General features: G+C 37.9%; 2 protein-coding genes across 2 annotated transcripts; one reads left to right on the top strand and one right to left on the bottom strand.

Moving 5' to 3' along the window:
- The first annotated feature begins 8261 nt into the window (after positions 1–8261).
- Positions 8262–9218, top strand: LOC137747896 (probable carboxylesterase 9). The gene has a single exon (XM_068488026.1). The coding sequence runs from the start codon at positions 8262–8264 to the stop codon at positions 9216–9218; it is 957 nt and encodes a 318-aa protein (XP_068344127.1).
- Positions 9219–18369: 9151 nt separating this feature from the next.
- LOC137747518 (probable carboxylesterase 8) lies at positions 18370–19694 on the bottom strand. Its single transcript, XM_068487643.1, has one exon. It carries the CDS (start codon positions 19574–19576, stop codon positions 18518–18520), a length of 1059 nt encoding a protein of 352 aa, XP_068343744.1. The 5' UTR covers positions 19577–19694; the 3' UTR covers positions 18370–18517.
- Positions 19695–23961: the final 4267 nt, after the last annotated feature.

The raw sequence follows: 23961 nt of genomic DNA on the forward strand, positions 1-23961 counted from the left end.
TTCACTCTTCTTAATAGTTCTTGTTCATTAACTGGATATTTCCTGAACACAATGTTATGAATACCCATGTGCTTACCAATTGTTGACAATTGAATTTCTAGTTTGAGCACTAGTATTGTTTGAAAAGTATAAAAATGATTTATGAAAATTTACCTGTTGACCAGACTCTTTAGCAAACATATTCAGAATTTGGAGGATACTCTGCGCACCCTTAGTAATTGCTTTGGCAAACAAAAGATAGTCATTTGCAAACACTAGATTAGAAATTCTAAATCCCTCAGGAGAGAATAAAATACCAAATATAAGACTTAGGGGTATTGGCCATTTTGTTAAAATGTCTAATTATAGGTTCCATGCAAAGAATAAAAATATAAGAAGACAAAGGGTCACATTGCCTAATCCTCCTTTTTAGGTAGAAATAACCATAGGTAGAATCATTTATTAAAACCGAGAATGAAGAGGACTTATTGCGCTCCATAACTAAGTTTACCGACCTTACCGCAAAATCAAATCTCAAAAACACATACTCAATATAATCCCAATTAAGAAAATCATAGGCCTTTTCAAGATCTAATTTAATTCCCATTGCTCTAGTCCTTCCTTTTTTTTCCTTTTTTTTCTTTTTCCTTTTTTTTTTACTTTAAAGTTAGAGAGCATCTCATGAGCTATCAAAATATTATCATGAATAGAACACCTTGGGGCAAAAGCCCCTTGGCAATTAGATATGCACAAATGTCTTAACTTTTTGATAATGATTTTCGTAATAATTTTGTAACTAACATTACAAAGGCTAATTGGTCTATAGTTACTTACCACCTCTGGATTCTCCACTTTAGAAATAAGAGCTATGTTGGTATGATTAATCAATCTTAGACTGGAATTATTAAGGAAAAAAATTCTTCACCATTGCACTAACTGAATCTTTAATGGTATCCCAGCATTCATGGTAGAAACTTGCAGTAATACCATCAAGCCCTGGTGCCTTTAGCGCACCAATGCTTTTCACAGTCTCCCACACCTCAACATCCTCCACATGTTTAAGAAGCATTTCATTTTGACTATTATCAATGCAAGGGGTAATGATATTAGCAAAAGAAGAAATATCAACGGGTGAAGGAGGACAATCACAAGAAAAACACAGTTTAAATTCCTGCACAAAAAACTTCATTCATCCACATTCCACTAAAACCCATTATTGTCCTTTATCCTCTTAATTTCCTCTTGCTTTAGTATCAAACTTAGTTCTTCATTTATCTTAGTTTCATGTTCCAACTCAACATCAACATTCTGGTTTCTCATAATGGTCTCTTGGATCACAGCTAGTTCACCAAGGATGCATTCCTTGCCAACTTTCAAATTACCAAAAATAGTCTTATTCCAATTCTTTACTAAGTACTTAAACGTATTTGCACAAGCTCTAAAGTTATTCATATTGAAACCACCATTATATTTCCAAGCATCCTTCACAAACTCCTTGAAATCAGGATGCAACAGCCACATCGCTTCAAATTTGAAGGAATTATTATGTCTACAACTAATGCTTGTTGAATTAAAAGTTAAGAGTATTGGTCCATGATCGGACCCAAAAATAGGATAATTATGAAGACTATAATTAGAATTTTCATTTAACCAATATGAATTAGCCAAGACACGTTCAAGTCTTTCATAAATTCTATTACTACCTTCCTGATTATTACACCAAGTAAAAGGCAGCCCAGAAGCATTAAGATTTAAGAGGTTACCATTGTAAAGAAATTGGAGGAATTTGTTCAAAAAAGTTGTAGTAACTTGGCAGCCTCCATTCTTTTCAGAAATGTCCATAATGTTAAAATCTCCCATTAAACGCCACGGTTTAACTTTAGGATTAAGCAATAAAATGTCCTCCCACATACCAGATTGTAAGTGTTTTTGTGGGTATGCATACACAAAAGTGAAATAATGTTCAACATTTGAAGAAAGATAAGTAACCACATAGTGTAAAAAACGAGAAGAGGAAGTGATAACATTAATATCCACCTTACAAGATTTCCAGAACAAGCATAATCTCCCAGTCCTACCAATAGGGCTACAACTACAAAGTTTATCAAAAAACTTTCCACAAAAGTTTCCTTGGACCTTATCCACATCCATCTTAGTTTCCATTAAACAAAAAAGGTCCAAATTAAAGGTAGTACAAAGAAAGTAAATTTACTTATAAATTTAGGTCTACCAAGACCGCTACAGTTCCACGACATACACTTCATTAGTAAATCTCTTCAAGTAAACTCTCAAGTTGAGCAAGAAGAGAGATTTTATTTAAAATTTTCAAATTTATTTAGCATGCAAAGAATAATAGTTCCAACAAAATTAACAAAAGAACTCAATTTACCTCAGAAGTTCTTCGAGAATTGAAAAGCACGCACCCAGAGTGGAAAACTGAGCTTGAACAAAACAATTTGACTTTTCCCCAACCTAATTTAACAAAGCCGAGAAAACCCCAAAATTTTGAAAACCCTATCCCTAGAACTTGAAATCAGTTTGAAAAACTCAGCAAAACAAATCAAGGGCTATAAAACAACTTCAAAGATTCTAGATAAATAAATCAAAACCCAGCAATAAAGACCAAAATGGCGAAAAGATATTGAAAAAAATTACAGTGGGAAGCAGTAATGAGAAGACGAGATTGATAGAAAGAAATTATCAAACCCCTAGATTATCAACCCCTAAAGTATCAAACTAATTAGCAAACTAATTTACCCGTAAATTAGCCGAATTGCGTAGAAAATTACTTGCGATGAGAAGATGGGATTCTTCAAAGTTCTTCACCCCTGGACTCCTGCTTTCTTAGTCTATTTTTGTTTCCAATATAGATGGTTTGGATCATTGAAATTCAATGTGGAATGAGTCCTATAACTAATCTCCATTTTTTTTTTCAAAAAATGAGAATCTTTTTGCATAAAGAGCCTATATATATCTCTTTGATAATTAGGAACAGGATAAGCATGTTTAATTTCTTTTTAGGTCAGAAAAATACATGAGTTTTTCATGTCAAAACAAGAAATTCAAAGATGGGTTTTGAAGTTTGATACAGGCATAACAAAGATAAATCGAAGCAATAAATCACAAAACCCATATGGAAGAAGAATAGTGAAAAACAAAGACCCATCTCTGAAACAATTGAATTGAGAGACAGATTCAAAGGCAAAGACAGAGCTAGCCGAGGTCTCCTTCAATCTGTTGTGCTAACCAAATCCAAGAACCCTAAACCAACTCCTGTTGTAGAAGAGAGAGGAGGGGACGGCTGGGTTCTTCCACTTTCCAACCTTGACCCTTTCCAAATCTCATTGGGAATTGGGGCCTATTTGGTGGACTGGTTAGGATAGGTTATGACCAATTAAAATAGACTTGAGTCAAGTCCCTTATTTGTTGTGTCAAAATGTGAAATGGACAGGACTGGACATGATAAGTTATAAATTCACAGTAGAGTAAGTTATCTAAACTATTCTTATACATAAGTTACAAGTCTTGTCTTACAAGTTTATGTCAATCAAATCTTATCCTTAAGGCTCAATCCCTTCTAGCCCACCAAACCGATCCTTGTGGCCTTCATATCTGGTTTAGTAGTAAATTTGGGGAAGGCAAGGAAAATTTGGGTTAAGAATGTTGTTTCTAGGTAAAAAGGGTAACTACAATGATTTTTTTGTTAGCACTCTACATAATGTTGAATACACTCCACATTAAAATTTAATATTAAATGATTTATATACCCTACTATGCAATAACAATTTCAATCTTATAAGGTTAAAAAAAAATTATTTCTAAATACATCACAAATCATTTTTAACGCATTATTTATCTTCTTCAATTCTCCAAACCCCTCTCACCCTCTATTGTAGAATAAAATTCTAACCAATGAAATTAACAGGTTGGTTGAGAAAAAAATATTTTTTTACGAATGGAACATGAAATCAACTTTTCAGAAACTTCACATGAGGTAAGACTTCATATTTTTCATATTTTTAGTGATTTCAACAACATCTCCCTATACAAAATGAGAGATTAGTCTTTCGATAGAGAGAATTTAGGGTAGGATCAGATTCGTTTGATGAACGATAAAGCTTTAAGCAATCCGAATTTGTGAATTACTATACTGCAAGGTGTAAAAGTATTGCTACGTATACAAATTAAGTACCTGCGGCTTGCCTATAGCAGGTTTGTAGGAGGCCTTAATTGTGATTCTCAAATACCTGCATGCGATTCCCAGGAAACAATAATATTTTGTTTGTGTGTTTAAGGTCTTAGAAGGAATTTAAGGTTGCATGTCATATCATTCTAAGTGCCTGCAATCATGGTTTGTATCTGCACCATGGTCATGCAGAACCACTCTCAACAATTTCAAGGGAAAATAATCAGCATAAGACATTTGTGATTATTTTTCTCCTTCTTTTCCCATTTTAATGGGTTTTCTCGTACGTTCCACATTTAATATTTTAAGATGTGAAGGATGCGAAGGATGTGGGGTTTATGTAGAAAATATAAGATGTATATTGAGAATGTGGGGTGTGAGAGTATTATGAGAAAATATGCGGAGTGTATTAAGATAACTTTTAATTACAAAAACAAATGTGGGATGCATTAAATATGTGGAGTGTATTTAACAATATGGGGTGCTAATATAATAAATCTAACTACAATTAGGAGTAGGATTTTTTCCCTCTCCCCCCTTCCCTCCCTTCCTACATAAACGTTTATGATTGCCACTTAATACTATAGTCTAGTAGTATTCCTCTTCATTTGTAAGTGAGTTGTCTTAAGTTCGATTCTCTTCAAAGGTGAATTTGAACTACATTACTGCAAGCCCATTGTGAGGCTAAGTCCACCCCTTTCCCTTTAGTGTATATAATATCGTTTATTAAAAAAAAAAAGACGTTTACGATTATACCACACCAACATCTTGTTTTGATTTTTCTATAAAAAATAAAAGACAAACAAGAAAAGTGTGAGATGAGAGAGGGAAGGAGATGGGGTAATACAATTAAGAGTAGACAACAATTTGGAGAAAGTTTTCAATGTGACTGAAATACACACCATAGCATGACAGGTAGTATTTCCAACCAATAACCTATAGACAATTAGACACCAGTATTCTTAGCATAACAATTTAATACATTTAAATTCGAGCTTTGAAAAACGCCCAGAGGCACAGTTTCCTTGAAAATGCATAAACTCTTCAACCTAAATCACTAAAAACAACAAAACCCAGAAGAAAAAAAAGAAAAAAAAAATATTAACTCTGCATGCGCCACAAAACCCAGAAAAAAAAAAAGAAAAGAGGAAAACCCAAAAAAAAAAAAGGAAAAAATGCTAATTAAAATCCAAGAGATAAAGGGGAGGAGGTAGAGAAGGACCAGATTTGAAGGGTTTATGGGGAGAAGAACATACAGAATGATCTAAAAAATGGCTTTTTAAAAAAAAATATTACAAATTTATTTTCATAATTTTAAATGTTTTCTGGGTTTTGATTTTCTGATCTTCCACATTGGATTTAGCTCTGAAATCTTTTGTTTGAGCTCGCTCATGTGCGGCTCACAGTGTACGGAGGTCCAGAAGAGGGTGGGGGAGGGAGGAGATAGACGACAAACCTAAAGGTGAAGAGATGGAGCGTCCCGGGTGAAATCACAGGCGACGATGGAGATGGGTGGTTTAAGATTTTGCCATCATTGACCTCCATTTATGATTTTGCAATTGAGAAGGGGCGCGGCGGCGGCGGCGCCGGGGGGGGGGGGGGGGGGGGTGGGGGTGGTGGGGGGTGTTGTGTCGGATTGGGACTAGAAAGCAAGTCTTGGGAGCAGTCCAGGTCTTGTTTATTTTTATTTTTTTTAATAAAATTTAAATGTATTAAATTGTTATTCTATAAGGATACAGATGTTTATAGGTTATTGGTAAGAAACACCATCTGTCATGTTGAAGTGTATGTGTCAGTCATATGGAAAAATTTCTTAACAGTTTGGACTTTATTCACAAAACTAGAGAGTTAGTAATGTTTTTTTTTTTTATTTATTTATTTATTTATTTATTTTATCACAAAAAAGAGAGTTAATAATGTTAAAAAAGGGATTAAGCTCGTGTTTTAGAGCAAGTAACCATAATTCCTCCTGAGTAAATTGGTATGAAGTTGATTAATTTGTTATAAATAGGGAGAACGAAAATATGGAGGACTTACATGGGTATGGCGTTCTGTGTTAATGAATAAAAGTTTGTACATAATTTTTTATGTCTCTTGTTTTATTGGCACGGAACGTCATATAATGTACTAAATAAGTTTTCTCAATAATATGCCATGGAATTTTAAGGGCCTTGCCTGGAATCGAGTAGATATTTTATGCTTAATCTAACCAAGTTTCTCTAGAGTGTCGAAAAAGTGCTACAATGGTTACTTTGCTATGTTTTTTTGTTCTCGTCCATTCTGCTACCATTTACTTGAAATTTTGGTAATGCCAATTTATGACTTGTTTAATAATCATTTCGTTTTTTCATTTTGAGTTTTCACATTTTGAGAACTTAAAAACTTGTTTGGCTTAAACAAAAAACTAAAGGCAAATTCTGAAACCTGAAGAAAATAGTTCTTAATTTTTATTTTCTATGAAAAATAAAAAATAAAAATAGTTATCCAGCAAGATTTTAATTTTCAGTTCTAAATAAAAATTGAAATTAAAAACGATATGATTATCAATAATCTTTTATCTCCTTGTTGATAAACTTGGATGCGAATGAGAGATTTCAATGCCATTATCTTCATAGATGAATAGGTAAGGTGTTGTTGCTCAGCTTATGTTACTGTTTATTATAGGTGTAGAAAGAAAGACAATATCTTAGGTTTCAACTAGCATGCTTTTTAGGGTGCATTTGTTGCATTGGATTATTTCAATTGTATTAGCTTCGCATGAACTAAGTAGTATAAGAATAATGAAGTGTTTAGTATATTATCGAACTATGTGATGGACAAACTTATTTTCATAACTTAATATATTTTTTGTTAGTTTTTAATCATCTTATTAATAATTTGTTATTTTGACCCAAATATTTTCACTTCATTCAACCCCTTTCGGGCTTTTGCCAACGCCATTATCGGAACTTAATGGAATTTAACAAAATTAATGTCTCTCTAAACCGTGCACAGGAGAAGGACATAGACATGAAATGGCGTATAAATTTTTTTAAAAGTAATGATAGTGAGACCATTTGTTTAAACTAAATTCTGCAAACCATATAACATTATTGTTGATGATTAGATTATTACTTTAAGTATTAATTAACGTACTTATTTTCTTTTGGTAACACATCACATGATTTACAAATTTAGTATAAAAAGTTGGCCTACCTAACATTACCTTTGTTGCCACTTATTACTACTGTCTAATAATATTCCTCTTCACTTGTAAGTGAAAGGTCTTATGTTTGATTCTCGTCAAAAACGAATTTGAAACTCATTATTACTAGCCCATTGTGAGGCTAAACCCACCTCCTCTCCTTTAATGTAGAGAATATCGTTTGTTCAGAAATACATTACTTTTGTTTTATATGATATTGTATTATTACAACCTAATCTCAAATCTCCCCTAGCCTTGAATTTCAAGGTTTCATACTTGAATGGAGCGTCTAAAAGCATTTACAAAAGAGATGTTAAAATGTTCACATAAGTTATAACAGTAAAAAAAAAATTAAAAAAAAAAAAGATCACACTAATTATTAATGATCTTTTATTAATTATTATTGGTTCAATCATTATTATAATTAATGTTGTTGTTCACCATTGCATTTGTTTATATCCTGCCTCTTTAGTGTTTTCAACCAAGCTAAGGTGAAGAGTCTTCTTTTGTTAAAAAATTGTCAAAATCACACATAGCCTACAAAATTTGAATCTGTTCAAAATTTGACACCTTTTTAATTGCTCTAATTGCCTTAATCCCTAGATTTATCCAATCATACCTCAAACCAAAACCAAGTGACAAGTCCCAAAGCAAACCGTATCGCCTACAAGTCCGGCACCACTGAACCACCGATTGCACCGGATAAGGACTCTCACCACTACCAAGTCCCCTTCCACCGTGGAAACATTCAACCAAATGCAGAGAGTTGCCCTCCCCCAAATATCCCGCTCTCAAAATTGTTGCAGATTCATCTAAACTCCTACACTTTCGATCAAACCCAAAAATCCCATTGAGTTAAACATAAGTACCTAGCTAATCAAATCACCTACATTACGCGCCAATTTTACCAAAATGTCACAATTCGACCCCTACACCCACCTCCACATAGTACACGACCCCGCCACCGACACCCTCACCCGCCCCGCCGCCGCCATTATACCCGCCAACCCGGACCCCGCCCCAGGCGACCCGGTCGTCTCTAAAGACGTGACACTCAACACGGAAACCAAAACCTGGATCCGGATCTTCCGACCCGCCAAGCTTCCCTCCAATGACAACACCGTGGCCCGCCTCCCCCTCATCATCTACTTCCACCACGGCGCCTGGATATTCCTCTCCGCCGCCGACTCCACCGCGCACACCAATTGCTCTCAGATCACCTCCGAAATTCCCGCCATCATCGTCTCCGTCAACTACCGCCTGGCGCCCGAAACCCGGCTCCCGGGCCAGTACCATGACGCCATCGACGCAATCAACTGGGTCAGGGCCCAGGCCCAGGACCCGAAAGGCGAGCCCTGGATCCGAGACTACGCCGACGTATCCAGGTGCTATCTGTACGGTTGCGGATGCGGGGGCAACATCGTCTTTTTCTCCGGATTAAAAGCGTACCAGCTCCAGCTAGAGCCGTTGAAGATCTCGGGGATTATTATGAACCAGCCGATGTTCGGTGGGGTCCAGCGGACTAAGTCTGAGCTGCGATTGGCTGTGGACCAGCTGTTGCCTTTGCCTGCGCTCGACCTCATGTGGGACCTCGCGTTGCCGAAATCAACAGACAGGAACCATCGGTACTGTAATCCGATGGCGGATGGGGCCCACAAGGCGATGATCAAAGGGCTGGGGCGGTTTTTGGTGATTGGGTTCGGTGGGGACCTGATGATCGACCGGCAGCAGGAGTTTGTGACGATGCTGGTGGGTTGTGGGGTCAGGGTTGATGCGCGGTTCGATGACGTGGGGTTCCATAATATTGACTTCGTTGACGCCAGGCGGGCTGCTGCCGTTTTGAACATTGTTAAGGAGTTTATCATCTAATTTTTTATATAATTGTATGATTAAGAGTGTAAATTTCGGCTTTGTTCGTTCTTTATTTTTATTGTTGTGTAGAATAGTTGTTGAAGATTTTGTACTGCTTTGTTATACCAAAATATCGAATAGCCGACCCAAATCCCAAACCAGCGATTGATATATTTGGGTCGGTTGAAGAAGCATTCATGCGGTTTGCTCCAACTTGGCAACTTCTCTCTCACTACCACAAAAGTGGCTTATTGTGTCGGTAGGTTGTGTCGGTTTTATATAAAATACTGACGGATAAGACATTTTCGACACCCTCCTTACATAGTGTCAGAATTATTGTCGAGTATAAGCGACATAAACTATCTATGTTGCTTATAGCCAATATAGATTTTAATATTTTTAAATGGTGGTGTCGTATAAAAAGAAAACCGTGTCGCTTTCAACCGACATAAAGTTAGTGTCGATAAAAATGAAACTCATGTCGCTTCTACCTGACACTAATAAATATTTTTTAAATATTTTAAAACTTCCTGTCGGTTGTAGCCGACAGGTTGGTGTTTCTATTTTTTTAAATACTTACCTCACATGACAAAATTTTGGGCGAGATATTTCCCCCCATATTTTTAAACGAAAAAGACGATGTCAGTCTCCCTCTTTAAAGAGGCTTCACCTCGAGCCCAGAGGCTTACCTCCCTCATTTATCTCTCCCTTCTTCCAAGCACACCCAACAACCGCAGCTCCTTTCTCCACATTTTCTCAAACCTTAATCTTCCATCATCAACCCATAAGTCCTCGCTGCCATGGAATTACTGCATCACCAAAAGGGTAGCAGCACCGATCTTGGTGTGGACGCACTCAGAGGTAAACTTCTCACCCTCCCTTGCCGATTCATGCACTCAGGTTCACGGATTGAAATATACCATACAAGAAAGAAATCTTCAACTCCCCATGCTTGTGTTGTTTCTTTTGCAAGGACCTGAGATCTATTAAAAAAAAAAAAAAAAAAAAAAAACGATGCAACCACTGGCACAGCCCCAAATCACATCTCAAGGAAAAATCACCACAGAGTTGTCTCCATTCTATATCCGTCATTTAAAGGTATAACAACAAAATCTATTCTAATTGGATGATTTGGTGGTGAAAAGGTAGGAAGAATAAGTGGAACTCTTGATGTACTTACAACCTTCCACATAGCTATTAATATGTGCATGCTAAGCAGTCTAATGCATAACTCACTAAAGCTATAATCTCCACTCAGCTCCTCTTTTGTGTTCTTGTTTAGTAAGATCAGCAGTTCGAAAATCCATATAAAAATTCGTGCATGTTCATTTTGGATCTGAAGAGCAAGGACACTGGAAATCGCAGATCCATAATTTTTGAAAGGTATAAAACATGAGTTTAATCTATAGAGATTAGAGCCCTAATGTTGAAGTAGTAAAGTATTGGAGCACTGATTTGATGGCAAGCATGGCAACATGGAGCTGCTAGTATTATATATGGTAGCATGGATCTACAGAATATGGCAACATGGAGCTACAAAATATGTGGTTTTCAAAGGCAAGCACGGGAAAGCATCATGGTAGCTGCTAGTATTATATGCAAGCATGAAGCTGATTAGTATTATATGTAATTGTTAGTTTTTTTATCTTCATCTTGTAACTGGTTCTCTAATAGCTGCTATATATGTGTTATTTGTACTTCCTTATTTATATGAAATAGAATACATTTTAAAAGGAAATTCTACACCCAAAGACCCCAGTTGAATTCTTGAATAAATTGAGTCTGTGAAGTTTGCATCTCATGTACCATCTGTGTAGGAATGCATGATAATTATTTTATTTATCGAGATGTTGGGCAATGTCGGTTAGGAATGACAATAGATTGAGTATTTTATTTGTTAGCTGCTACGTGACGTCAGTTATGATTGCCATCATGTCAGAATTTATTTTTTATTACTTTACTTCTTGGTGGCGGATTAAGGGGACTAATCGATGTCAATACCCTTTTTGTGACGCTAACAATGGTGTCGGTTCCCCTATCCGACATTGCACGACTTGATGTCGGATTTTTACCTTAAATCTGACACTAATTAGTTTTTCTTGTCGGTTTTCACATTGCCAGCAATAGTCACTTTTTAGTAGTGTCTTTCTACACATCATGACCACCGTGAAACACCGCCACCTCGAAGCAGAGACCCACACACCGACACTTATTTCAACAACTCTCTTCGTGTTTTTGTCCATCTCGTGCCGCATCATAAGACTATTGTTGTTGTTGTTGTTGTATGTAACTTGTGAATAATGGAGAATAGTTGATGATCGATGTAGAAAATCAATTGCATGGTAGTCAATGTCCATTGAAAGTTGTATATGGGATGACACATATCACAAGTTGTATAGGATGATCATAACTTCACAGGTGACAATGGTTATAACATTAAGTTATAGTGAGTGAGGTGTGTAGAGGAGCGTTTGAACATTTTTTCCTTTTTTTTATTTTTTTTATTTTTTTTAAGGAGATAACCAATGGTGAATCATGGTTATCCGCCCCTTTCGGGTCTGGATGAGGCTAGTTGGGAATTTCACCCAACCCGTGGCCACGATCAAGCATATTTACTGTTTAAAAAGTATCATACCCTTCGGAAAAAAAAAAAAGTCTCGAACCCAAACTTCCTTTTTTTTCCTTTAGAAAGATGTTGTTCGCACTTTTCCACTGGTCACTTGTCGTGGTTGTGCATTTGAACAATTGGAGGATAGAAAGGTCTTTAGCACTATGATTGATGAGGCGCTCAAGTACATGTCAAAAGGGCTTATATAAGCCATTGAACACTTTTGGGGTGTTTCAAAAGAAGTAGGATTCTTTCCCCTCCTATTCTCATCCCCTTCCCTCCTCTCCTCTCACACTTTGTTTTTGGTCTTATTGTCTCTATAAAAAAATCAATATAAGATGTTGACGTGGCTTAATTGTAATCGTTCAAGCAGGAGGGAAGGAAAGGGGAAAGAGTTTGGATGGATCTTGTGTATCCTTTGTAATCGAGGAAAATTCGTTTGTAATTATTCTCTCCTAATTAGGATATGACTAGGTTGTATATTATACCTCACCTTGTGATGAACAAAATACAATTCAAATCATTCTCTTCTTGGTACCAGAGCCAGGTCGTAAAAAAAAAAATAAAATAAAATAAAAAAACCTAGCAATGTACGGCACAGCTGTGGTTGATAATACTCTTTTTTTTTATCAGCGAGCGACTTTCATCATTGTTGCCTCTTGACCAGCGAAAGACCGTAGCTATTGTTGTCTTTCTCTAAATTCGAAAGGATCAGCAAGCAGCAGTTGTTGTTGCTATCCATTTTTTTGAATCCAGTCTTAATCAGCCACCTAGACTTCCACTCCTTGCTCTGTAGAACCTCACCGACAGCAGCAAGTCCCTTCCTTAGAATGCAGAATCCCACAGACAGTAGTAGTTTTCGTCCTACCTTTGCACGATATCACTGTCAGTTAGTGGCGAAGCTAGATATTGTTAAGGGGAGAGGCAAAATTTAAAAAGGTAAAAGGTCCAAAAAAAAATTAGGCATTAAAATCCGTTTAGATAATAGACAATCGTATTACACACTACATGTCATTGCCTACAAATTCATTGATAAACTAAAATCCACTAAAATCCATTGCCAAACTGTATAATAGAAACTATTGGCCCTTTGTAAGTAGCATTTCATTGTACATCTTTCATTAACAGATCAAATTGTAAAGTAATCCTATATTTATCCGCCTCCAAGAGTTCGCCCCTTTGTAGCTTCACCACTGCTATCAACAGTAATTCTCATTCATGGCTGGTGACGCTGAGGTTAAGTTAGTTTCTCCTGTTGTGATGTAGTCTGCAAATCAGACAACTCGAATTTGAACATTTGTATGTTTCTTGATGAGAGGAATTATGATTTCTCTCATCCAAAATCATATTGTGAAAAGAAACAAATGGATTATCTTCATGTGTCTATTAAGGCTCCAGAAGTGCACGACCCCAAGTACGATGATTGGCTCTCTGAAGATAAAAAAATAAAGAGTTGGTTACTGTCATCCATGAAACTGGAGATTATGAAATGATATATTTGTTTACCCACTGCAAAAGGAATTTAGGATTCGTTGAAGATACCCTCAGCTAGAAGGTGTCACACCTTCGCCAGAACGGCCGCTCCTTAGCTACCTACTTTGGAGAATTGATGGAAATCTTCCAGGAATTGGAGCACTTTAATAAAGTGGCTATGGAGTGTGCCAACGACATCAAAGCTTACAAGAATATTAAACCTAGCTCTGATACCATTAATAGAAAACAGGGATATAAAAAAGGGCGTAGGAATGGGAAGGTCTTACTACATGCCAATATTTCTGTTATTGAAACCCATTATCCCTCTTCTAGTCCCGTTGGAACTCCCCTTCCTTCATAGGATGTTATGGCGGTGTTAAATCCGTTTGAAGCCCTTGAATTTTTGGAGATTGTCTTTGACTCTGATATTTTGGCCATTGCCTATTCAATGCATCTCGTTGGCCTAACTGTATTTTGGGTAAGGATATTGATTCTCTCCCATCCTAAAGATTTCACCATAAGAAGAAGAAAATGAAGAATAATAGAAGTAAAGGTACATCTAAGGCTGGTGGTAAGGGTTGTAGTGCCTATGATCGATCTCATTCAAACTCAAATGATTAATCTCACTTGTTGGAATATTAGGATGCTTAATGGGCTTCATAAGCAACTCAAGGTTCATAATTTCATCGATATGAATAAGCTTTATTTGGTTGATATGGTTGAGACTAAAGTACGTGTGAATAATATTGATGTTGTTACTCAATTTGTCTTTCCTAATAGAAGAATATTGGTGGGTTAGAATCCTACCATTCTTCATGTTTCTCACTTGGCGGAGATTGATCAAGTTATCCATTATCAGATTTAAATTCTTCTAACGGGGCAAAGTTTTTATGATTCCTTTGTTACGACTTCAATGATGAAAATCTTTGCAAGGCTCTTTGGCCTAACCTTTGCTCTTATAGGCACTCCATTGGTGATGCCCCTTGGATTGTCCTTGGTGACTTCAATGTTGTTCGATCCACTAGAGAAATTTATGGGGGATCTAATTTGAGGTCTAATGTTATTATTGGGTTTGGGGATTGTTTACTTGATGTTGACCTTGATGATTTGAGATTCTCTAGTCAACTCCTTACTTGGTGCAATAAGCAATTCAATGGCATGGTTATCTATCACAAGTTGAATTGCGTCATTGTCAACATCGGTTGTTTATCTATGTTTCCTAATAACTTTGCTATTTTTTTGCCTCCTAGTGCCTCTAATCACTACCTAGTGGTGGTTTCTCAAACTCAAAGAAATTCAACTTTTAAATTCTTCAATTTCTATGCACCATGATAATTTTTTAGCTATTGTTGCACAAGCTTTTATACTCATATCCAAGGTTGCCACCAATTCTAGGTAGGAAAAAAGCTAAAGCTTGTTAAGGCTGAGTTGGGAAATTATTCAAAATTTATCAAAAAACAAGAAGGGGTTCAGCCACTACTGTGGAATTCGACCCCATGGTCTTATTTCAACTAAAAAATAAGTCTATGTCTAAGATTCTAATCTTCCATAAGTGTGATAGCATCTTGAAAGTCGGAAACCTTCATCTTTGCACTCTTCGGATCGTCCACTTGCATAAACTTCTTACGACGAGAATGATATTCAGCTACAACCCCTCATCTTGGCAAACACGAGACCAATGGTCCTTTGAACCACAATGATAACATATATCTGCATCTATAGTTTGAGGTGTTTTGCCCTTATTCTTAAAGTTTGGGGCCTTGGGAGCAAGGTTTAGGTGCTTTTAGGCTTTATTTCCTTCCTTAGACAGGCCTTGACTATGTTGACCTTGGTGGGATGGCTTTTGGCCGCCCTTACCACGTCTCTTTGGTGTTTCGAGCTTTGGTTTGTGCTATAGTGTGCTTCAGGCACAACAATCGCCCTAGTATGTCGAGCTTGATGATTATTCATTAACAACTGGTTCTTCTTTTCAGGGAGAAGTAAAACAGTGATCAAATTTGAGAACTTAGTGAACTTTTGAGCTCTATATTGTTGCTACATGACAATATTAGTAGCAGAAACGGTCGAATAGGTCTTCTCCAGGAGATCTTCTTCGGTCAAAGTTTCATTACAAAATTTGAGAAGCGATCGGATTCGACGAACTTCAGAATTATTTTCATTGACAGACTTAAAGACTTGGAAGCACAAATGATGTCAGTCATGTCTTGCTTCAGGCAATAAGATGTCATTTTGGTGATCAAAACGATCAGCCAAAGTGACCCATAATACTCGTGGATCTTCCTCAGCAAGAAATTCAGTTTGCAAGGCGTCATGTATATGTCTTCAGATGAAGATCGTAGCGGTGGCTTTCTCAACTTCGCCAACAGGGTTCTCCGTCTCATCTTCAATGGCAGGACGCAAATTCTTTGCACTGAGGTGGAGCTTCACATCTTGGACCCACTTGAGGTAGTTCATTCCAGAGACCTCCAAAGCGGTGAAGTCAAGTTTGTTCAAATTCGGCATGTTCCTATTGCAAAATATAGGACAAGATGTGATTAGTGTAATGAAGAACAAAAATCAATCCATTCACATAGGAGTAGAATATTCATGTTCTAATAGACATGTATTGGTTAATATTCACATGAAAAAACTTCAGGTTTTCATGGGTGATGTTTTTAAGTGAAAAACTTCAGGTTTTCAAACAAGGCATATTTTTAGAAGCTTCATGTTTCAAAATAATTATGAACTTCAGGTTCATATGTTTCTACAAATAAACGCAAATATATACACATAAATATGCAACAAGAAAATATGCAAATAGAACTTCAAGTCTAAAATTATAATTGAATTAATTATTTGGACTTCAGGCCAAATTAAAAGTGTGGGTGAAAATATAAAACCCATTGAGCCTAAAAATAATTAGGCAATTAAACTCGGGGCCCAAAATAAGGCCTAAGCCCACGGGTGGGCTAAATAAATGGGTGTCATGCATCCTAGGCCCAAAGCTGGGCGAGTTTGGTCTCAAGTGGGCTGTAGGCCCAAAGGGAGAGAAGGAAAACGGGTCAGGCTAAAGTATCGGATTGCTTCAAGAGAGTCCAATAAAAAAAAACACGGGCTGATCAGACGGTTTTGGGCCAATACAGGTGAGACCAAAAAAGGAAAAAAAAAAAAAGGAGGCCGAGTAACAAAGCCCAAATAGGGCTCGAGTTAGGTCCAAAGACTCCCCAACCACAACTGGGTGCATTTGCCGGGGAAGAAGGTCGACGCTGTCGCTTCAGGTGGCCATGCTTTGGGATAATGATGCTTGGGGAAAGTCTGTAGGTCAAGGGAGACCACAAATATGAACGGAGATTTGAAAAATCTCGACGTTCTACCAAAACCCTAGATATACGAATCAGAAAATTGGAAAAATTCTGACGAGATTCAAGATAATCTCGGTCAATCGGTGTCGGGGATAAACTACAGGTCGTCAAAACACGATGATCCATGGGTGAGGATTAGCTGCAGGCCAACCTGCAACGATGGAGGCACCATGGAAGGCGTCGGTGTTTCTGGGTTTCAAACCTGGAGCCCTCGACTCCGGGTTTAGGACTCGTGGCTCGGCTCAGCCACCCAAGCTGCAGGCTTGAGGTCATGGGTTTGAAGAAACCAGGCCATGTTTTCGATTTCTTTTTTTTTTTTCCCCCTTTTTTTTCAATTCAATTCAATTTTATGCATATTCAATTCAATAATATAATGCATATATATATATATATATATATAAGCAATCATCACAAATGTCAAATTCAAATAATTCAACAATTATGAGTATAATGCATACACAATTTATGTAGAATATAAAATTCGAAAAACGTAAAGTTGGGTCATGCATTATGGTGAATGTTCATGCTATTAGGGCTGCAAAAATATCAAGATAAAAACTGTTGTTTTGAAAGAACCTAATTGCGTGATGATATGGATGAACTACTTTGATGTAGAAAAATCTTCAACGTCAGATTCTTAAGCGCAGCGGTAGGAGCGTGTTGTAGCCTATTTTATCTGATAAGGGGAAGGGGGCCGGTAGCAAGGGTAGAGAGAGAGGAGAGATGTGTTTGTAGAATTGTAGGGGAATTATGTATTGAGGATGTTGTTATCCCCCCATACGTAGTGCCTTTATTTATAATAGTAAAAGGAGAGAAGAAATCATTTATCCCCAAGGAATTCAAGTCCATATAAGAAAGAATAACTAGAATTAAATCTAATATAGAATTTACACAATCACACTTAAACTAGGAAAGTTCACAACAAGTACTTATATGTTATAAAATGAGTAATTAATGCCACTTAGTACGGTCTAGTGGTATTCTTCTTCACTTGTAAGTGAGAGGTCTTAGGTTCGATTCTCACCAAAGACGAATTTGAACTAGATTATTACTAGTCTATTGTGAGGCTAAGTCTACCCCTCCCCCTTAGTGTAGATGATATCGTTTGTTTAAAAAATGAAGAAAAAATGTTAGCATGTAATTTGCTTGAAACGAGAGCATGGGAGTTCGTCATTGTATAATACGTGGCACCCAAGGAATCCTATTTAGGATTAAAGCATTCATTAAGGATAAATAAGTCAATAAATAATAGTTCGATTATGTATTGAAATAAACTCCAAATTGTAAAAAGCTATCATTTTTCTTGGTATGATCTTATATAAACACGCCCACATATAGTTATAATTATCAATGAGTACAAAATATGCAAGAAATTAAATATTTGGCGCCCAGGGAATCCTATTTAAGAAATGCAACATTCTTTAAAGATAAATAAGTCAATAACTAATATTTTCTAATTACTTCTCTATTATGTAATAACCTCTCTAAAATTATAAAATTGGTTTGATCCAAACTGTTTTAGTTTAGAGGAGTTTTACTGTATTGATAACCCTGGCTCTAGCGAGTAGCGTTTGGGTGATGTTCGACCATTTATTTATGATGACTGTCAAACCATAACGTGTATTTTTCTGCGTCACAAAGTTAGAGTTCGTGTTTGGTAACCGGGGAATAGCTAACAAAGTTGGGAGTTCACATTAATACGTAATTAATAATCTAATTATCAACTAAAATTATTTTCAAAATATAGTTTAAATAGAAAGACTCGGAGCATTCTCCTTTATTTTAATTTAATCATTGGATATGCCTTATTGTGGTTAAAACTCCTTACAAGCGAAAGTAACATCAGCCAAAATGGCGTTTTCCAGCAAGCCATGTCAGCTTATTAGCCTTCTCTCTCAAATCGCCGATTTTGAAACGACAATATTATCACCGTCGTCTGCATCGCACGACTCGATAAAATCCCTAATAATGTCGTACAGAGCTTGGGCCATGCTAGGGTCGAAGAGCTCCACGCTATGATAACCCCCCTCGTCAAACTTGGCCACCACGTGCGCCCCACGTGACTCAAGTAACGCCGCAAACTCCTTCTGCCTATCCATCAGTGGGTCCCCACCGTACCCTCTAACCAAACACCTCGGCAACCGTTCGATCCTCCCATCCCCACCTCCCGCCGTCGGATTACAATACTCGTGATCCCGATCAACGCCCTTTGGCAAAGCCATTGCCCACAGCAAGTCGGTGGCGACCAGCGGCAATATCCGGTCGTTGATCAACCTCGTCTCGGATTCAGTCCTATGGACCCCGCCGAAATAAGGCTGGTTTAGTATCAGCCCTCGGATCTTCATCGGCAAGAGATCATCACCCGAGAGGCGTAAACCCGTGTGGTAGCTGATGTTAGCTCCGGCGCTGCTGCCCATTAGGAAGCACCTGGAGAAGTCAACGGCGTCCTTCAACCAGGGATCGCAGCCGTCGACGTCGGAGGCCTGGCGGTGGACCCAGGCGATGGTGTCGACGGCGTCATCGTAGGCTGAAGGAAGAGGGTGTTCGGGAGCCAAGCGGTACTCGACGGAGATAATTAGGGCTTGGAGAGCGAGGGCCATGCTAGAGCAGGAGTCGTGGAATGGTTTGGAGGCGGCGGAGAAGATGACGAAGCCGCCTCCGTGGAAGTAGATGATGAGAGGAAGGCGGGGGTTTGGGGGGAGAGGGTGGGGTTTGAAGAGCCTGAAGAAGGTTTTTGTTTCTGGGTTTAAGGGAATGTCCTTGGAGAGGACAAGTTGGGGAGAGTTGGAGTCTGACTCGGCGGCCGTGGCGGAAATGGACTCGGTGGGGGTGGGAGTTGGAGAGACGGTGGGGAAAGTGGTCAAGCGGGTGAGGGAGCCATCAGGGTTGGGGACGATTTTGAGGAGTTTGTAGGGGTCAATGTAGGTTGGGGATGAAGAAGGTTGATCCGCCATGGATGTTGTTGAAACTTGCAGATGAAGTGTTTGTGCAAATGCTTAGCTGAAAAAAGAGGGTTTATAAGTTTACATGTGGAAGAAAATGAGTGACGAGTGATGAGGTAATAGTGGGAAAAATGGGTAGGTGTTTGGTGAAGAAAATTAAAGTCAATACTTAAGACTACCTATTTTAGTTGCATGCTATTGAATATTCGACCTAAAAGTCAACTGATAATTGATTGGGAGTCAGCTAGGTTTGCACGCGGGTGGAGATATGTGTGTTAACAACCAAATTTTTCAAGTCACTCATTATTACGATTTAGTGATATTTCTATTCATTTGTAAGTGAAAAGTTTTATGTTCGATTATCGTCAAAAACGAATTTAAACCATATTATTGCTAAACCGTTGTAAAATTTAGTCCACCCACTCCTTAATGTAGATATATCGTTTGTTCGAGAAAAAAAAAAAAAAAAAAAAAAAAGAATAAAACCAGATCTCACAAAGATTAACATGCGGCTTGTAATCAGTAGCGGAAGGAGATAGGTAGGAAGGGGGGAAGGGTGGAATGAGTTCACATGACCAAGCTTCACCCACTCTTCTTAATGTACATATATTGTTTGTTGATAAAAAAATAAAAAAACAGATCTCACAAAGAATAACATGTGGCTTGTAATCAGTAGCGGAAGAAGACCATGACCCCAACAACTTTATATTACACCACACAATTTTGCTATTAATCCCCATATGCCCCAATAAGTTTATATGTGGAAGAAAATGAGTGACCCCAACAATTTTATAGTACTCCACACAATCAATTTTGCTATTAATCCCCATATACCCCAATAAGTTTTTATATGTGGAAGAAAATGAGTGACCCCAACAACTTTATACTACTCCACACAATTTTGCTATTAATCCCCATATACCCCAACAAGAATTTCCAATAATTAGATTCAGTTTAAGTTTATGTCTGCATGCTTTTGATTTCTGTCATTTATCAAAACACTATTAATCAACAGTATTTCGTAGTGAGTTCAATCAATTGAAATGATTGATCAATAATCTTTAAAAATGGTGTATTTGCTTATGGGAGTCAAATTAAAGGTTTTGGCTGCTTAAGTGGAAAAAATCTAATATTACACTAAAAAACTTAAGATCATTATATGGTTATAATTGGTTGTATACGTCGAAATAAATAATGATACTATTGATAATGATGTCGTACAATGACTAGTCAAATTTTAAGAACCAATCATGAATTATATATCTAACAAACAAAAGGTTAACACATCTACTTTGTAACGACCCGTCCCTAAAAATTATAGTTTTTATAATGTTAAAACTTGAATTTATGAAAACATGAATTTATATAGTTTTTATAATGTTAAAACGTGAATTTACGTTGACTTTTGTTGACCGCATTTTCATGTCATGTAAGGTTCATTTTCTTGGTGTAATCTTGTAGTACTCGTTGCTATGAACGTGTGGGCGCAAACAAAACGTGATTTGGACTTATAATGAAGGAGATATTAACGTTTAAAGTCAAGGACATTTTAGTAAATTGAATATTTTCTGGAAAGCTCCAGATTTTTGGAGCAAAATCTAACCACCTAGAACCAACTCCATGACCATCCTTCTTCATGTTTCACCTCAAAATCGAAGAAGATAGGCCATAATTCATTGAGTTCGAAGTCGTCGGCTCTGACTACAACCCCGTGAGTTCCTGGGCAGCGATCCACCATTTCTGAATGCAATCACATCGAACCCCACCATCAAACAACTTCCCTTAAGCTCAGGAACAATGCCCAATCATTGGTTGAGGCGTCAGAGCAAGGTTAGAGGTCAAATCAAGAAACACCCTTTATAGGGTTTCCGACAGGTTTTAGTGAAATTGAGGTTTTTCCCAGCCAAATTGGCCTTAGTCACAAGTATGAAAGTTGTTCCTCTTATCGAGATCTTCATTCATCGCCGAAAGTGTCACATCCCGGCCCGGGGGGGACCACTTCTCCGGCCCGCGTCACCACCGTAGCACGATATTGTCCGCTTTGGGCTTACCATTCCCTCACGGTTTTGTTTTTGGGAACCCACAAGCAACTTCCTAGTGGGTCACCCATCATGGGATTGCTCTAGACCCTTTCTCGCTTAACTTCGGAGTTCCTATGGAACCCGAAGCCAGTGAGCTCCCAAAAGGCCTCGTGCTAGGTAGGGATAGAAATATACATATAAGGATCACTCCCCTGGGCGATGTGGGATGTCACAATCCACCCCCCCTTAGGGGCCCGACATCCTCGTCGGCACACCACGGCCAGGGTTAGGCTCTGATACCAAATTGTCACATCCCGGCCTGGGGCGGATCACTTCCTGGGCCCGATCCACCACCGTAGCACGATATTGTCCGCTTTGGGCCCCGACTACGCCCTCACAGTTTTGTTTTTGGGAACTCACGAGCAACTTCCCAATGGGTCACCCATCATGGGATTGTTCTAGCCCCCTTCTCGCTTAACTTCAGAGTTCCTACGGAACCCGAAGTCAGTGAGCTCCCAAAAGGCCTCGTGCTAGGTAGGGATGGAAATATACATATAAGGATCACTCCCCTGGCGATGTGGAATGTCACAGAAAGCGGTGTTGGACAGCTTCACTAGTTGCGGCTAGTGTCGGTGTGGATATATGTTATTTTATACAGCTTCATTTATGGGTGATGGATAGGTTATTCAGCTTCACCTATGGGTGATGGACAGGTTATTCAGCTTCACTTTCGGGTGATGGACATGTACTGCCTTTGGGCGACTATGATACCCCTAGTTTGAGTACTTCACTGATGAGATTTACGGATTTTCCTTCGGGCAACGTTTTCAGCATTATTGAGCATGGTTTTACATGTACATGTTTTACAAATGTTTTACTTGTCATGCTAGGGTTTTTATAAAACCTATACATAGTATTATATATATGTTTTCAAAACAGGGGGTTAGTATTTTCATAAATAATATGGTTTTCTTATTAGTATTATTATAACTTTGGTCCACTCACCTTTTCTATTTTTGCGCCCCCTTCAGCAGTTAGGATTCGAGGCACATGATCCTGGCGTCAGGGCTTTACGACATAGGTATCCTTGAGTCTTCTCAACGTATGTATGCTCTGAACACGTTCCTGTTATGGTTTAACCGTTCTAATTGCATATATTTTATTTGTATGCATGTTTTAAATGGCTTCGTCACCCTCGGGTGTCGGCTAGCACGTGCCTCCCCTGGTAGGCGGGGCCATCGGGGTTAGGGCGTGTCATACTTCTTTATCATGACCACAATGAGTTCAAATCCTGCATCCGCCACTGCTTGTAATTGAACTTGAAATTAGAATTAGTGATCTCCTTAGCATTATCCTATTACTTTAAAAATAATGACAGGGAGACCAAATAATTTAAACCAAATTTGCAAACCAAATGATGTGGTTGTTGATGATTGAATTATTACTTAAACATTGATTAACGTGCTTATTTTCTATTGGTGACAAATCATTTGATTTCAAATTTGTTTTAATGAAAGTAAGACAAAATACAAGGAAAAGAAACAGTCGACTTAGTCTTTTTTTTTTTTTTTTTTTAAATAAAAAAATTATTATCATAGTGTTTGGGCCACAATATTATTTTGGGCCGAGCCTGGGATTATTCTCGACCCAATAGCGTTTATCTAGAATTTTCTTATGGGCCGTCCAATTAGGGTCGACCAAATCCTATTGCAAGAAGGATTAATTTAGATAAGGGTGAAGTAGTCGACTCCTAGTGCAACAACGAGTCTTAAAGTTGAAGATGCTTAAGATCAGGAGATGAATCTAGTTTGTTATGGAGCTTGGCTCAAAGTCCTATTGGAGCTAGGACTGGCTGAAATCTAATCAGATAGCGTTGAGGAGTTCTAATCTGAGTACATTTCTAGTTCAGTTATGAAGGGGTTTTGCTATTATAAATAGAGAAGGAAGTGCATCATTCAAAGCCCCATCCAATTCAACACACAAATTGCCCTGCGCAAAGTTTCTCAACAACCTTGAGATTTTACCGTCTTCCATTTTCTTCACGCCAACACATCTTCAGTTTGGATAAACAGTACTATGAAGGTAACCGACGACATCTTCAGTTTGGATAAACAACACTAAAGCTGTAGAATCAGCCGATCAAAGAGCATCTTCAGTTTGGTTAGACAGCACTGCTTCGAGACCGACTAGTTATTATCCAAGTTTTAGTCGACAAGGATTCTCGAGTCCTTGTTGGTAAAGGTTATCTCATCAGCCTTCTCGGCGAAGATAGGTGTTATAAGTTACTAGGCTCGGCACATTGAACGTCAAGTTTGTTTTATGATTGGGTATTCACAAGTACATTTTAGAGTTCGGCATTCTGACGGCCAAACCACG

Source organism: Pyrus communis, chromosome 10, assembly GCF_963583255.1.
Source record: "Pyrus communis chromosome 10, drPyrComm1.1, whole genome shotgun sequence".
NCBI classification, from domain to species: Eukaryota; Viridiplantae; Streptophyta; class Magnoliopsida; order Rosales; family Rosaceae; genus Pyrus; species Pyrus communis.